Source organism: Triturus cristatus, chromosome 3_1 (genome assembly GCF_964204655.1).
Source record: "Triturus cristatus chromosome 3_1, aTriCri1.1, whole genome shotgun sequence".
Lineage (NCBI taxonomy): Eukaryota > Metazoa > Chordata > Amphibia > Caudata > Salamandridae > Triturus > Triturus cristatus.
Window position 1 is genome coordinate 906,407,903 of NC_140583.1, and position 17,494 is coordinate 906,425,396.

The following is a 17,494-nucleotide window of genomic DNA, read 5'->3' on the forward strand; positions in this document are numbered from 1 at the left end:
AGCCCTGTCAGGCATAACCCATTTAGCAAGTGAGCCACTCAGCTCATTTCTATGAACTCTTGTTTTTGCTGTGCTTACTATAATATTCTCACCCATTTGGTGCACTCTGATAGATGATCTTACCAAAACTACCTTAGCAAATAGATCATCTAATACTTACACAGCACTGTTGCCATATTGTCCTTTGTAACAAGCAGCTATTTTGACTTTGACAATATTTTTGTGAAGCAAAAAGTTCTCTGAGCTACTGACTCTGACTGGGATGGTGTTTCTTGACGATATGCTGGTATAATTATATTCTGTGTAAAGGCATATTTAACACAATTTTAAAGGTCTAGGATTTCCAAAATAGCAACTGTTGGTTTAGGAAAAGCTCAATTTATTTTAAAATATGGTATAAAGTAGTTGATCTCCTCAGTCACATACAGCATTTGCTGAACGCCTCTTAGGTCAGGGCTATATTACTGGTTTGTTATTTTCCAATGCCATACCATGCCATACCATACCACACCTGAATGTATAGCACTAAAGACGTAAAATAACACCTAAAAGCTGCAAAGGTCTGTCTGACAACTGTAGGTAAAGCAATATTTTACTGTGTTGTGTCCCCCCTTCTTTAGATCTAGTACACTGGTTTTCCTGACATCAGGACAGTGCTTGACTGTTAAACTGCTCTCAATCCCAGTACCTTGTCCCTTAGAGACAATGGGCCTTATTCACAGAGGTAAACTCACACATTTGGGTGCCGATCACGATCCGGTAAAAAATTCCCCCGTGCGACTCGTATCCGGTCTTTTTACCCTACGAATTGTACAAGTGCCGTACGAACTGGCAATCACGATTCGCATGGTAAAAAGTCCATACGAACCGCATTGGGAATATTTCCCCACACGTCCTCGGGTCGGACAATGTGTCCGATACGTCCTCGAACGATTTACCGTACAAACGTGAAAAGTCAAGTCCGACCGAGGAATCACGATCCATCCCGTGCGTCCGAACTCACAACCGTATGGAAAAAACACCGTCCGCACCGAACTCCTACAGCAACCATGGAGACATGTGCCCGCATACGCGCCCAACACTCCCCCCAGCCCCCGTACGTCCGACACGTACCCCCCGTGTATGTACACCCCCACCCGTCTAGGTACACCCCAGTACGTCCGAGTCCTACCCCCACACCTGTACGTGTCATACCCCCGTGTACCCACACCCCAGTACGTGTCGTCCCACCGTCTATGTACACCCCAGTACGTTCCAGTCCTACCCCCACCCCAGTACGTGTCGTACCATCGTCAATGTACACCCCAGTACGTTCCAGTCCTACCCCCACCCCAGTACGTGTCGTACCACCGTCAATGTACACCCCAGTACGTTCCAGTCCTACCCCCACCCCAGTACGTGTCGTACCACCGTCAATGTACACCCCAGTACGTTTCAGTCCTACCCCCACCCCAGTACGTGTCGTACCACCGTCAATGTACACCCCAGTACGTTCCAGTCCTACCCCCACCCCAGTACGTGTCGTACCATCGTCAATGTACACCCCAGTACGTTCCAGTCCTACCCCCACCCCAGTACGTGTCGTACCACCGTCAATGTACACCCCAGTACGTTCCAGTCCTACCCCCACCCCAGTACGTGTCGTACCACCGTCAATGTACACCCCAGTACGTTCCAGTCCTACCCCCACCCCAGTACGTGTCGTACCACCGTCAATGTACACCCCAGTACGTTCCAGTCCTACCCCCACCCCAGTACGTGTCGTACCACCGTCAATGTACACCCCACTCCGATTTCAGGATATGTACGCTTGGAACATACACGGTGGGGGTACGCTCAATGCATTCGAGGTGAGGGTACGAGTCTACTTACACTGTTGGGGTGGGGGGTACGCTCCTTGCATACGCGGGTGAGGGTACGGGTTGTACTTACACTGTTGGGGTGGGGGTACGGTCCGTGAGTCCGCCGGTGGGGGTAGGAGTCGTACTTACACTGGTGGGGGTGGGGGTACGGTCCGTACGTCCGCGGGTGAGGGTTCGAGTCGTACTTACACTGTTGGCATGGGGGGTACGCTCCATGCATACGCGGGTGGGGGTACGGGTCATACTTACACTGTTGGCATGGGGGGTACGCTCCATGCATACGCGGGTGGGGGTACGGGTCGTACTTACACTGTTGGGGTGGGGGGTATGCTCCATGCATACGCGGGTGGGGGTACGGGTCATACTTACACTGTTGGGGTGGGGGGTACGCTCCTTGCATACGCGGGTGAGGGTACGGGTCGTACTTACACTGTTGGGGTGGGGGTACGGTCCGTGAGTCCGCGGGTGGGGGTAGGAGTCGTACTTACACTGGTGGGGGTGGGGGTACGGTCCGTACGTCCGCGGGTGAGGGTTCGAGTCGTACTTACACTGTTGGCATGGGGGGTACGCTCCATGCATACGCGGGTGGGGGTACGGGTCGTACTTACACTGTTGGCATGGGGGGTACGCTCCATGCATACGCGGGTGGGGGTACGGGTCGTACTTACACTGTTGGGGTGGGGGGTACGCTCCATGCATACGGGGTGGGGGTAGGGTCCGTACATATACGTCCCCACGCTATGTGATGCTTGTGCGGTCCGTACCCAGGCCTTTGCCACGTGGGTGCGATCCGTCCCGCCATTGTTGGGGTGACGTGTGTGGGCGTGGTACGACTCGTACCCCCGCTCTTCAGGCGTGGGTACGGGACGTACCTGTCTGGTTGTGTTTCCGGTTCGCGTGGTGACGGACTTCCGTTGTGGCGGTCGCTGGCTTATCAGGACACGCCCCCACCCCCTCGTGGTGACCAGGGCATGGGAGTCAGGTATGTCCAGGCCATGTGTGGTGTGTGACTTATGTGGTTGTTTTGTGGCCTGCCCTGGTCCTGCCACCCCCACCCCACCCCACTTTCCCCCCTCCCTTAGTTATTCTGACCTTCTGCGGCGTCTGCGTCGTAACCTGTAGAGGAGGTGGACTGCTATGAGGGCAGGGATGACTCGTAGGTTCGGGTCCATGTCTGTCCGTCGCGTACTGGTACTCCTTGATCGCGTCGTCCTGTCGCGTACGGGTCCTCCTTGGTCGCATCGTCCTGTGTGTCCGTCGCGTACTGGTCCTCCTTGTTCGCGTCGTCCTGTCTGTCCGTCGCGTACTGGTGGTCCTTGTTCGCGTCGTCCTGATTTCCCGGCAGTTTTTGGGTGCCGGAAAAGATTCACCGTGCGGGATGACGTCGGTGCGAATCGTAATTCCTGGGTCGTGAATGGCTGGCTGCGAGCGTCCCGACGTCAGGTCGGCGCTTTCCCGGATGGCATTGGTAGGGTTTTTTTGTTCGGTCGGGCTTTTTTACGAATCGTACGGTGATGGTGTACCCGTGCGAATCGTAATTCCTTGTTTGTATGAATTGACGACCGGGTACGCGTCGGACGGAGAATATGCTCCGTCCGACGGTTCGTACCCGGTTTTTACAGGATCGTGATCGGCGCCTTGGTGTAGGTCTACTATTTATTTTACTATTCATGAACTATGAGTGTAATTTTACGCGTAGTATTTTTACGACTGCAGAGTCTGTCATATATTTAGTGTGCAGAGTCCTCCGCAGTCATAGGGCCTAGATTTATAAAAGGTGGGAAGGGGGACATAATTAATGACTTAGAGACAGTCATCCTTCACTAGTTACTAGAGTAAGACTCCCACCCCTCACAATTGCTGCAGGAATCCTGGAAGATGAGAAGAAGGAAAACATTGTGCAGAAATATGTCTGCCAGAAACAACACTGAAACCGGTGCCTGCTCTATTTGTCATCTTGGACTTAACGGCTACTGTTGCTGTGAGGTCAGCTGGTCTCCTGCTGATCCAAGGGAGATAAGAAACAAGGAAACAATTGCAAGAAGAATTAAGAGATACGGGAACTGGACTTTGAGTTGTAGTCATGGCTTTAAATGAGAAAAACAATTCCTAATTGAATGCTTGGCCTGTGTCACAGTTACATTCTATTGAAGTTAAGGGACTGTTGTACCAGCAGAACTTGAGTTACAGAGCTGTTACTGGTCATATACAAACGCTGGTAGACTCGCAGGACCAACGCACGAACAAGCAAGTCCCAGAGGAAGACAAAAACAAAGCTATCTAATCTTGGTGAGCCCTGCTCTGCTGCAACTCCCATGCTTTCACCACTTCACCGCTGTTCACACCAAGTAATGTCAAAGCAGGAATAGAAAGCAACATGCTCCCATGTAAGACGTCGCGGATCACTGACATAATATCGACTACAAAAATATAGACTTACAAAAATATCGATGCCAAAATATAGAATACCAAAATATCGACTCCCTATCTCCAAACAGGAAAGTACAAAAATATAGAATCCAAAATATCGTTGTGAATAATATAGTTAGTCAAAATATCGAATTTTTTAAATGCCTTAAAAGTAATGTAAAATTTATGAAATAATACATATAATTAACTGACACATACTTAAAAATACTTAAATAACATTAAAATTAATAAATATTTAATGTAAGTAAAAAAAATAATTAATACATATACATTAACGTAATATTTATTAAAAATATTCAATATTTTCTGCGTAGGATAGCGGGCGGGTAATATTTACTGTTACCACTCCAGTAAGTGCAATAGTAGGGAAAGTGTTGGATAGCGGGGGGGGGGGGTAAAAATTACTATTCCCACTCCAGAGAGTGCAACAGTAGGGAAAGCGTTGGATAGCGGGAGGGTAAAATTTACAATTCCCACTCCAGTGAGTGCAACAGTAGGGAAAGCGTTGGATAGCGTAGGGGTAAAAATTACTATTCCCACTCCAGAGAGTGCAACAGTAGGGAAAGCATTGGATAGCGTAGGGATAAAAATTACTATTCCCACTCCAGAGAGTGCAACAGTAGGGAAAGCGTTGGATAGCGGGAGGGTAAAATTTACTATTCCCACTCCAGTGAGTGCAACAGTAGGGAAAGCGTTGGATAGCGTAGGGGTAAAAATTACTATTCCCACTCCAGAGAGTGCAACAGTAGGGAAAGCGTTGGATAGCGGGAGGGTAAAAATTACTATTCCCACTCCAGAGAGTGCAACAGTAGGGAAAGCGTTGGATAGCGGGAGGGTAAAATTTACTATTCCCACTCCAGTGAGTGCAACAGTAGGGAAAGCGTTGGATAGCGTATGGATAAAAATTACTATTCCCACTCCAGAGAGTGCAACAGTAGGGAAAGCGTTGGATAGCGGGAGTTCAAAATTTACTATTCCCACTCCAGTGATTACAACAGTAGAGAAAACGTCTAATGACGTAGGGGTAAAAATTACTATTCCCACTCCAAAGAGTGCAACAGTAGGGAAAGCGTTGGATAGCGTAGGGATAAAAATTACTATTCCCACTCCAGAGAGTGCAACAGTAGGGAAAGCGTTGGATAGCGGGAGGGTAAAATTTACTATTCCTACTCCAGTGAGTGCAACATTAGGGAAAGCGTTGGATAGCGTAGGGGTAAAAATTACTATTCCCACTCCAGAGAGTGCAACAGTAGGGGAAGCATTGGATAGCGTAGGGATAAAAATTACTATTCCCACTCCAGAGAGTGCAACAGTAGGGAAAGTGTTGGATAGCGGTAGGGTAAACATTACTATTCCCACTCCAGAGAGTGCAACAGTAGGGAAACCGTTGGATAGCGGTAGGGTAAAAATTACTATTCCCACTCCAGAGAGTGCAATAATAGGGAAAGCATTGGATAGCGTAGGGGTAAAAATTACTATTCCCACTCAAGTAAGTGCAAAAGTAGGGAAAATAATAAATTAATATTTTGTTAAAAATTAATTAATTATTAATACCAAAACAAGTATTACAAATAATTACCAATCACACAAGATTTAATAATTGATTATTTATAAATACCAATATATTTTTGTTTAATTAATTACCTATTAATAATTAATTAACAACCAATTGTTTTTCAATAACAAACATTAATAAATGCTAATAATACCAATTAATCATTAATTAATAATATATTGATTAACGATATACACAAATTATTTAAATAAATAATTTTTTACAATTATATTACTTCCCACCATATTCCCCTATAAACACACTACCCGCTACAAATATTAAATGAATACAATTAACATAATTATCAATTAAACAATTAATACAAATTAATTACCAATTAATACAAATTATTTACCAATTAATAATTAATCAACAACCAATTAATTTTCAATACCAATTAATAATTAACTAATAACAATTAAATTACTTCCCACCCTATTCCCCTATAAACCCACAACCCGCTACAGAACTAAAACGCTAAATTAAATTAAAGATATATTAATTAACAATATACACACATCAATTAAATAATTAATTATTTACAATTATATTACTTCCCACCATATTCCCCTATAAACACACTACACGCTACAAATATTAAATGAATACAATTAACATAATTATCAATTAAACAATTAATACAAATTAATTACCAATTAATACAAATTATTTACCAATTAATAATTAATCAACAACCAATTAATTTTCATTACCAATTAATAATTAACTAATAACAATTAAATTACTTCCCACCCTATTCCCCTATAAACCCACAACCCGCTACAGAAGTAAACGCAAAATTAAATTAAAAATAATTAATAATTCCTATAAATTATTATTTAATGTACTATAATTAAATTACTTCCCACCCTACTCCCCTATAGACCCACAACCCGCTACGGAATTAAATTACACAAAAATAAAATAACATAAAATTCATTACTTTAAAAATATACTAACATACATTACAATATTAATACATACTTTTAACACATATACTAACACTTAAAACACTATAAAAAATTCGATATTTTTAACAACTATATTATGACTTTCGATATGACTTACTTCTATATTATTGCAATCGATATTTCTTACCTGTTTTTCGATATTCTTCACCACTATATTTTGGCAATTCGATATTCTGTCCATTCTATATTCAAAACTCGATATTCTGTCCACTCGATATTTTTTTTTCGATATTATGTCTATTTACCAGACGCCGCATCAGTGCTTCAATTCTCAGGTTGTCCTTCTCAGAGCATTTGCTCAAAATATTCAAAGTTCGGCTGGGGCCTCAAAATCGATGAACTTGACCCTGTGAAGTTCTGGTGTACTATAACTTTCCACCTTGCCCTGTTGCCACATTTAGATTTTGCACAAAGTACTAGGTCAGAAGGTAACACTGTTAAGGCATTCTGCTTGGATTGTTTGATCTGACTCCAATGTTGGCCCGCCCCAGAGGACTCTGTCCACCATCTCTCTTAGGGTAACGCTGACTTCTTACTTCTCATTTTTTCTATGGGCACAGGTTGACATTTATTTTCATAAATACATTACTTTTAATCCCTTAAAACAACTTTTGTCCACTTTGTGCCAATGTAATCATATTTTATAAACTGTATACTAAATATAATTAGTAATTTTAAATTGACTTTTACGTTGTTTTTGTTACTGCATTTTCTCAGAGGGAAGCCTGACTGATTGTGTCCAGCTCAAAGGGGTACACTTGGGATTTCCTAACGATGCATGCTTTTGGTTCATATCGTCATGGAATCTCAGCCACTGTAAACATAAAGAATGATACTTCTCTTCCCTCTAGTTATCAATACAGTTTCCTAAAACAGGGAAAATAATGCAGAAAGCTGTCTAAGATGACCCTATATCAAAACAAGGAGTTCACCTCCCTACCTAAGTTCTCTACTGGGGGACATCTACGCCAATATTCAAAACAACCACATCTTAATATTTCCTCATTTTCTCTATATGTCATTAATCAAGCATTAATTTGATAACTGGTGTCCATTATTGCAACTGTTCAACTTTTCCAATTTTTTGTCCAGTATTTTTTAAGAAACAATATCTAGGATGTGTTGGTGTTACCAGTAGAACATTCCTTATAACTTTAATGGTTGGTCCTGTTAAAATAGAAGGAGATCATAATACCTGTATTGGGGAATCGTGGTTCTTTAAATTCCTAATCTATTGCTCTTCCTCTTTCTAGACTCATAACCCATCACTAGTACTTGACACCTGGACCTCTAAATGCACGATTACCTCGACGTATGAAACGCATAATGGCTTGTGACCTACAAGGGTTGAATTGGTAAAAACTAAAACGTGCAATAAAATAAGAGTTACTGACGAGTTTCTTTATGATTTACAGATACTATTCAAGCAATGAATTTGAAGGCTATCCCGGAAGAAGGAATATTTATAGGTGCGTTTTGATCATAATCCTTTGATGAAAATGAAAGTCTATAGTGTCCATAATAGGCACTGTATGGATGTCATTAAATAATCATGTTTGTTTCGGAAATGGTTACCAATATGTGCACTACTGTACATTTGAAAGAAAAGTGGAACGTTGTTAAAGTAAGGCATACAATACTTTAAAGTAAAATTAAATCACACAGTTTTGAAAAATCTTAGCACCAAATATAAATTAATCAACATAAACGAGCCTGGATGGAGGTAGTTGCTGAACAATGTCAGACATTAGTATCTTCACATGGTGGGGCTCTAAACTATCCTCCAAAAACTCTTTATCTTGCTGCAAACACCGGTGCAGCACTTGGGGGCATATCAACAACAACCGGCGATAATTATCGCTAAGCGCACTTAGCGCTAGGATAATTATCGCCGGCTAGCGTTGATTTTTATCGCTGAGATAGCGTGCTATTAGCAACGCTTATCTCAATAGCGATAAAAATCCTCACGCTAAGTGGCTAACGTGAGATTATCGCTGGAAACCCAGCGATAATCTCACGTTAGCTTGTTGATAGGGTCAGACAAACTTAGCCATGATATCCTCCTTCCATAGGATATCATGGCTAAGTCAGAAAAATACCAGACGTAAAAAAGCAGCGTTAACCACAGTTAGCGCTGCTTTTTTTGTCTCTAACAGGGTTAGCGATATTCTGGATAATAGGAGAAATGTCGCTTAGCGACATTTCTCCTATTATTTTACTCTGGAACGCCCCCTTTGCATCTCATTAGAGATGCAAGGGGAAGCGTAGAGTAAATGGGTGCTAACATGCAAATTTGCATGTTAGCACCCTGTTGTTGATAGGGTGCTAGTTTTATCTCTGCTTTTTTGGCTTTTAAAGCCAAAAAAGCAGAGATAAAGCCCTTGTTGATATGCCCCTAATTCTCTAAAAAAGTATACATATATACATCGTCTGTGTGACTTGAACAAGGTGACTGCAAGAGTAAAAAAAAAATGAGATCCCTGATGTGAAATTTGCCATATTTCCCTTTAGGATTCTCGTGGAGCATTAGTCCTAAAATAAGTATTAACTACAGCACAAACCTGGTTAAAGGACACTAAACTCCTATCACACATAAAGAAACAGTGCCTCGTTATGTCTTAGTTTATTGAAAAATGTGGTAGTTACGAATAAAATACCTTGTAATGCATTTTAGACTATGAGATAGGCTTTGTTATATGAATTGGTCTCCTGTGACTACTAATGCTGAGAATGAGAACTGATGTAGCAATGTTGCGAATAACAAAACACACATGCAATGACAGTGGTAACTGATAATGAAAATTGTAACAGAATATTGGTGATACACACGCATAACAGCATAAAAAAGGACTTCATCCTATCCCCTATTGTTGGAAATGGCCCTTTTTGCAGGGTTAACCGCAAACCTTTTGCTTTTTCCTCATATTTTTTCATGACCTGTGGTTGTTGGCTACAGGACTCTGGGCACTTTACCACTGCTGATCAGTGCTAAAGTGCATATGCTCTTTGTGTAAATTGTTATTTTGATTGGTACTCCCTCATTGGCATATTTCTTTTAACAATAGGTCCCTAGTAAAGTGCACTGAGTGTGCCGAGGCTGGTAAATCATATGCTACTAGTGGGCTGCAGCACTGATTGTGACACCCACATAGTATCCCTGAGAAGATGTCTCAGGCCTGCCACTGCGATGCCTGTGCGTAGTTTGTTAACTGCCCTGTCGACTTGGCAAGTGCACCCACTTGCCAGACCCTAACCTTCCCTTATCTTACATATAGTGCACCCCGATGGTAGGCCCAATGTACCCCACTAGGCAGGGTGCGGTGCATTTAAAGGTAGGGCATGTACTGGAGTGTGTAACATGTCCTGATAGTGAAATACTGCCAAATTTGGCTTCACTATTGAAAGACTATCTTGCCCCATAGGACAGAATGGGGAATGCTTTGTAACATTTTACTAGCATATCTTCCCATAGGGATAGGGATTGAGTTTGGTATCCCTGAACTCATGATTTAATAACACATCTTTTAGTAAAGATGTTTTTTCAATTGTGTGTTTGAAAATACCACTTTTAGTAAGTGGCAATTGTCTTGTTCAACCATCCGTGTGCCTCTGCCTGTTTGTGGATTGACTGTCTGGCTTTGGAGTGACAGGGGCTGGGGAGGTGCAGTGGCTCCAGGAGTCTGGATGAGTCAGCACTAGGCTGAAAAGGCCTGATTTTCATTTGGAGTGGTGGGAGGAATAGCACCTGTACCTGAATAGGGCTGTGCATGCCATCCACAATGCTGGCTCTGCCCCCTGTGGTGTACCTGGAGCCAAGGCTCACACTGACAATGGATGTTGTTGTGCACTTGGAAAGTGCCCCCCAGAACTGGTTTGAACTGGGCTCAGAGCCCCTTGCACAAAGAGAACAAATACATTTTGGGGTATAAGTATCAGACCCAAAACCCCAGACTTTAGATCATTCCTGAAATTCAAGAGGAACCTTTGCCAAGGAGAAGAGCTGGAGAGACTGAGGGGAAGTACTGCCCTTGCTGTGTGTCTGGGGGTGGCCTGCAGTTGCTGTGTCTGCCACGGAAAGGCGAGGACTTTGCTGTTTGCTGTGTCCCCTGCTAGAAGGAGATCTCCAAGGGCCTGAAATGTAATGGCATCCTGTTCTGAAGTCTCAGGGACACAAAGACTTCACCCCCAGCTCCCCTGAACTCTGCTGCTGTGAGTTTTAGCCTGCCAAGAGGTGCCTGTGCCAGTTCTGGGTCTCTGGAGGTTGTTGCTGCTGTTTGGGAGCTGGAAGAAAGAAGAAATGTGAAGAACTGCTAAAATCGACACATTGGTCTTCTTGGCGGCTGTTTTCTCGACGCATCTCCATGGCGGAAGAAGAATTTCCACGCATCGCTGTGCTGCTGCAAAAACTGTTGCAGTGCCTGTCGCCGCTGCAAGACTTGACGCATCGAGGGATCACGGCTGAAGAGGACCGACGCAGCGCCGCTTGATGCCGCCTCATCGATCACCGATGCATCCCAGATTTCCACGCATCGTACCTGTGCGGCACGCTTTCAAACAGCCAAGCAAATCTCAGCCCAAGCACACCTATTTGCACCGGGGTCGCAGTTGTAAGTTTGTTTTGAAATTTACCACACCCGCGTGATAAAGTCCAACACACGGAGTTAAATTTTGGCAGGTTACCGCTCTCAAAATATAGGATGTGAAAGATGCCTGAAAAAAGGGGACATGTGGATTTTGGTGCAGATACCTATATTGCAAATTTCTGATGTCATGGTGGTATCATAAACTCCAGTGGGCTTTATAGGCAGTTAAATGTACTTAAAACATATGGGAATTATAATAAGCAGAAGATTGTATGGGGTACTCAGTCACAGAATTTGGCATGAAGTTAGCCTATAGACAACACTATAGGGCATTATTTTGAGTTTGGTGGTTCGATGGACCTCCAAAACCACGGTGGTGGTGCGGCTCCCACCGCATCGGTGTGGTCCGACTGCCCTAATACAAGTTGGGCAATCGGACCACCATGGGACCGCTGCTGCCTCCAGGGATCCGCGATCCCTGGGGGTCTTGCAGCAATCTGAGGCCCCTAATATGCTGGCGGTGCCACAGCGGAATCACCAAGCATAATACGATTTTCCTCACCACCACAGTTTTCATGGCAGTGAGCCTGTCATAAAAAATGTGGAGGTGAGGAAACAAAGGGGGCCCAACAGGCCCCCCTGTTGCCTCTGCACCAGGAAATGTATGCATGCAGGGGGGCACATAGTGTGCCCCCTGCGTGCATGTATCCCCAGTTCCTGCAGGGCATGGACTTGACAGTCTATCTCATGCAGGAACATGCAATGGCATTCCCATTGCAGTGCCTTGCTAAGGCTCATGTATGACCTTACCTGTGCACCGCCACGTGCCAGCTGCCAGTGGACCACCCGACCTGGATTTCAGTCGGAATCTCAAAGGCAGTCTCATTATGATGGCAGTGTGGCAGCGGTGCGCTGATGTGGCGGCCCGTTGCCACTTCGCCAAAGTAATAATAAGGCCCTATTATCATATTATGTCTCAGAAGGCACATTATGTTGAAAGACTGAAGAATTCCTTTCTAGTCTGTCTTTCTCTGCTATAAACTAGGATTTAGGCATAATATCCATTAAGTATCCAGTACCTTCACCCAAACCAAGAAAACATGATGACTTACTTAAAAGATGTTTAAACAAAATGGAAGTACTAAAAACCTTATTGAATACATTCTATCTGTATATGGTAAAGGATCAGGTTGAGCATTTGTCCTTACCACCATTAACCAACAAATACAAGTCTGAATTTTTATAATTAGGTAAACAACTTTATGTGTTTTTTCAGAAATAGATGAAAAATAGCATACACAAATAATATTTGCACCAGGCTGCCTGGGGTATTTGCCACTTATATGTAAAGAAAATGGAGTCTCACATGCTGATAGTCTGATTTAACTCTTTTATGCAGATATATATGTGTAAGTGTTCCTATAAGTCCACCCCACCATGCACAATTGTGTCATCAATAACTTTACTTCAAATGTTGCAGGGATGTTATCAGTGATGTCATAGAAGATGTCATGACTATAGTTACCATAGTGCACAAGCTATAGCTTCTTGAGATACCTCTAACTATAATTGCTGAATTTCTATGATTTTATGTGTGTAAAATCTAAACCCAAGTATTACGTCCCTCTAAGCTTCAGTTTTTGTGTGAATTTCTACTTTTTTTGGGATTCTATTTTTTAACTATAACGTCCCTTTAATCTTTGTTTTTTTCACTTTCTTTCTACTTTTTAATGCTATTTCCCAACTATAATGTCTCTGTAACCTTTGGTTTTTCAGTAAATTACTATTTCTTTTATAATATAAAGTATTATATAATTACCATTTGCTAATCCAACCGCTGCCAACCCCCCCCCATGCAGCCAAATCCACGAAGCTCACGCCTTTGGCCATGTGCAATGAGGGTTTGGCCACGAGGGCTGCCAAGCCCTGTGGCCAACCCCCACATGCAACCAACCCTACAAGGTGCAGGTCTTTGACCAACCTCTCAAAGACAGCCAACCCACGGGCCCCCTCCCTTGGCTGCTTTTGGGCCCTTAGGGGGGGTCTCAGGGCCTCCCTCCCTTGGGCCACTTTTGACACTGGGACCCCACACCCCAGGGAACAGCACCATATTTACAGGGGAGAGGACAAGCGGCCCCCCTTCCCGGGCCAATTCCTGGAGCCCATCCATATTCCAAAAAAGTGGAGGGGGTACGCAGCCACCCTCCCTAGGCTTATTTTAGCCCAAGGACCCCATCCCCCAGTGCCCAGTCAATGTCCAAAGGGGGAGGGGCCCAGGCAACAAAGCGTCAAGGGCTGCGGGGGAAGTCCCTAAGCCCCTGCAGCCCCAGCTAGCTCCTCGCCTTGTGCGGGAGAAGACATTGCTCCCACCCACAGGGAACAGCTAAAAATGGTGCTCCCTGCAGGCGGGAGCAATCTTTTCACCTGTTGTCCTGCTCACTTCAGTGCGGGAAGGGAAAAAGATCAAAAGTCCGCTCCCAGCAGTTGGGAGCATTTTGCATGCTCCTGTCCACTGGGAGCAGACTTAGGGCCTGATTATGAGTTTGGCAGTCCTCCTGTAGGACCACCAATGCTGCACCCACAGGAGGACTGCCGCGCCCGTGGTGCACCCACCCGCCAGATTCTGACTTAAATCCAGGGCAGGCGGATGGTGCTGCAGCAGTCTCACTGTGGCGGCTGTGTTAGGCTCATAGGAGAGCCTTAACTGCAGAACCACAGGCGTGACAGTGCCTCCAGCACATTTCTTCACAGTGTGGCATGCACCAAGTTGTGCATGCCACATCGTGCAATTCCATGGGAGCTCAACATGTGTCACTCCCCATGCACCTCCAGACCCAGAGGCAGCAGAGGGCCCAGGTAGGGCCCCCTTACTTGCATGTCTGCCACTCTTTTCATGGCAGGCACACCGCCATGAAATGGGTAGTGGATTTGTAAGTTGGAATGTGGTCAGCAGTGCACAATCAGCACCACCAGCATATTCCTGCCCCTTTCTGCTCTGCCACAGCTGCAGGATCCTGGATTCCAGTGGAGGCTGTGATCCTGTGGCTGTCCAACTGCCACACTCGAAATACGGTGGGCGAACCCGCAGTGGTCAAACTGCCACCGTGAGCATATTGGTCCGAGGACCACCTTACTCAGAATAAGCCCCTTAGTGTTTGCTTCCGCTCAGCGAGAGATTTGAAATCGCTCCTACCAAGCAAGGGCAAACACAGGTTTCCCTGTGCAAGCCAATGTGAGCAGGGAAACTGCAATGTCCAGAGTGTAGGCACCTCGGGACAAAGCATATGAGCCGGCCCTGGGGGATGGGGTCCCCAGGGCCATTAATGGCTCAGGGTCGGGGGGTGACCCCCATCCCCATTGTAATTGTGACTGGGCCCCACAGCATGGGGTCCCCAGGGCTGAAATCGGCCTAGGGAGTGGGGCTGTGTGCTCCCTCCCCCTTTTTGAATTTGGTCGGGCCTGAGGAATGGGGCCCCCAGAGCCGAAATCAGCCCAAGAGGGGTGCAACGAGCCCCCTCACCCTTTTTTTAAAAGACCGGGCCAGGGGGATATATACATATATATCCAGGACACACTTTTTCTGCTGAAGAGAGCCTTAGACCCTGACATGGTGGCCTTGGCATAGAGGGAACAGAGCACCTCGTTAATACTGCACACACACTTCTTCTCCAAAGAAGTACGCCATCTGCCCAATTTCAAGTGTTACAAGGAACTTTATCCAAAAATTAGTTCTCAGTCCCAGTGCATTTCGGCTTTCGTAATGAGCCTTCTTCACAGGTGGGCAGTGCTTTTACAGAAAAATGATTTTCAAGGGCACACTGAAACCGAATGAGACATTGTGTTGTTAAGCTGCAGAGTATTTACAAATCAATGTCCAGTGCACATCAACATAAACCCTGCAGTCATTAGTTTTTATCCGTGCCGCTCCAATGCGTCTCATACTTATTTTGCCATATACGTAGCCATCATTGTCACTGTGTTCTATGCTGCACCTTTGTGCACGTAAAATCAGCAAGCGGGAATACAAATATCCCTTGCCAATCTCCGGCTGCAAATTAATTATCAGGGTAAATACACTGAGGTTGCCCTGTCAGGATCTGGGGCTCCCCCTTGAATGGAGAAAGTGTGTCTTTGATTACATAAATGGTATGCTTGTGTGTGTGTGTAACAGAATGAATACAGATATTTATTCTGCACTAAAATAAAAAATATATATATTATAGATTTACTTCTGTAAAAAATATATATTATATATATATATATATCTTTTATAGGTGATACACACACAAATACAAAATCACATAACAAATATAAACAATTCAATAACAAATATATTAATTACTTTTACCAATATAGAACATTTTAGCAAATTACACGGGGGTACGGTGCGTACATACAGGGGGTGGGGGTACGGTGCATACATACGGGGGGTATGGTGCGTACATACGGGGGGTACGGTGCGTACATACGGGGTGTACAGTGCGTACATACGGGGGGTACGGTGCGTACATACGGGGGTGGGGGTACGGTGCGTAATATGGGGGGTGGGGGTACGGTGCATACATATGGGGGTGGGGGTACGGTGCGTACATACGGGGGATAGGGTGCGTACATAAGGGGGTGCGGGTACGGTGCGTACATACGGGAGGGTACAGTGCGTACATATGGGGGGTACGGTGCATACATACGGGGGGTGGGGGTACGGTGCGTACATACGGGGGGTACGGTGTGTACATATGGGGGGTACGGTGCGTACATACAGGGGTGGTGGTGGGGGGGCCTGTACGACTCGTACCACTGGGGAATCCGCTTTTATGGCTGTTTTGGGGGGATACGGTGCGAACATACGGGGGTGGGGGTACGGTGCGTACATACAGGGGGTGGGGGTACGGTGCGTACATATGGGGTACAGTGCGTACATACGGGGGGTACGGTGCGTACATACGGGGGTACAGTGCGTACATACGGGGTCACGGTGCGTACATACGGGGGTGGGGGTACGGTGCGTACATATGGGGTGGGGGTACGGTGCGTACATACGGGGTGTGGGGGTACGGTGCGTACATACAGGGGGTGGGGGTACGGTGCATACATACGGGATACGGTGCGTACATACGGGGTGCGTATACGGTGCGTACATACGGGAGGGTACAGTGCGTACATACGGGGGGTATGGTGCGTACATACAGGGGTGGGGGTACGGTGCATACATACGGGGGTGGGGGTATGGTGCGTACATACGGGGGTACGGTGCACACATACGGGGGTACGGTGCGTACATACAGGGGTGGTGGTGGGGGGCCTGTATGACTCGTACCCCTGGGGAATCAGCTTTTATGGCTGTTTTTGGCTCCCGTAAAAAAGAGTCGTATGGAGTTCCATAGGGACGGATCGTACTTGCTGGGCCGTAAAACGCTGCTTACATCCGTACGGACGGCGCGTACAGGCTGTTCCGGAGATGATTCGTATGTTTTTTTTACCCGTACGGTCTTTTGTACAATTCGTACGGTAATCGGCTTTCTGTACGAATCGTACTTCCGGGGTTGTATGGACAGTTTACCCGGTACGAGTCGTACGGAGAAAATGCTCCGTACGACGATTCGTAGGGCCTTTTTACCGGATCGGAATCGGCACCTCTGTGTTTGAAAATACCAGTTTTAGAAAGTATGTATTTTCTTATCTAACCATCCAGCCTACCTCTGCTAGGTTGTGTATTGCATGTCTGGTTTGTGAGTGACAGGGGCTGCAGTGGCTCCAGGAGGCAGGGTGAGTCAGCACTATGCTGAATAGACCTATCTGCATTGGGAGTGGTGGGAGGAGTAGCACCTGCGCCTGAACAGGGTTGTGCCTGCCTTCCACAATGCTGGCTCCGCCTCCTGTGGTGTGTCTGATGACTCCGGCCGACACTGACAATGGAAGAAGTTGCGCACTGGCAGAATGCACCCAGAACTGGTTTGGACTAGTTACAGACACTCTCTGGCTTCAGAGACAAAGGATTTGTGTGCATAAAAAAGGGGGACCCAGAACTTTAGATCACTTCTGGGAACCAAGACGAACCTTTGCCAAGGAGAAGAACCAAGGAAGCTGAAGGAG

At 45.5% G+C, this 17,494-nt stretch overlaps 1 protein-coding gene across 2 annotated transcripts in view; it reads left to right on the forward strand.

The window, feature by feature from the left end:
- Positions 1-17,494, forward strand: part of FAP (fibroblast activation protein alpha) — a 619,508-nt gene that overhangs the window by 294,517 nt on the left and 307,497 nt on the right. For both annotated transcript variants that reach the window (XM_085645424.1, XM_085645423.1), the window contains one exon: positions 8,234-8,287. In XM_085645424.1, coding sequence (XP_085501550.1) covers positions 8,234-8,287 — 54 coding nt within the window. The remainder of the gene's footprint in view (positions 1-8,233; positions 8,288-17,494) is intronic.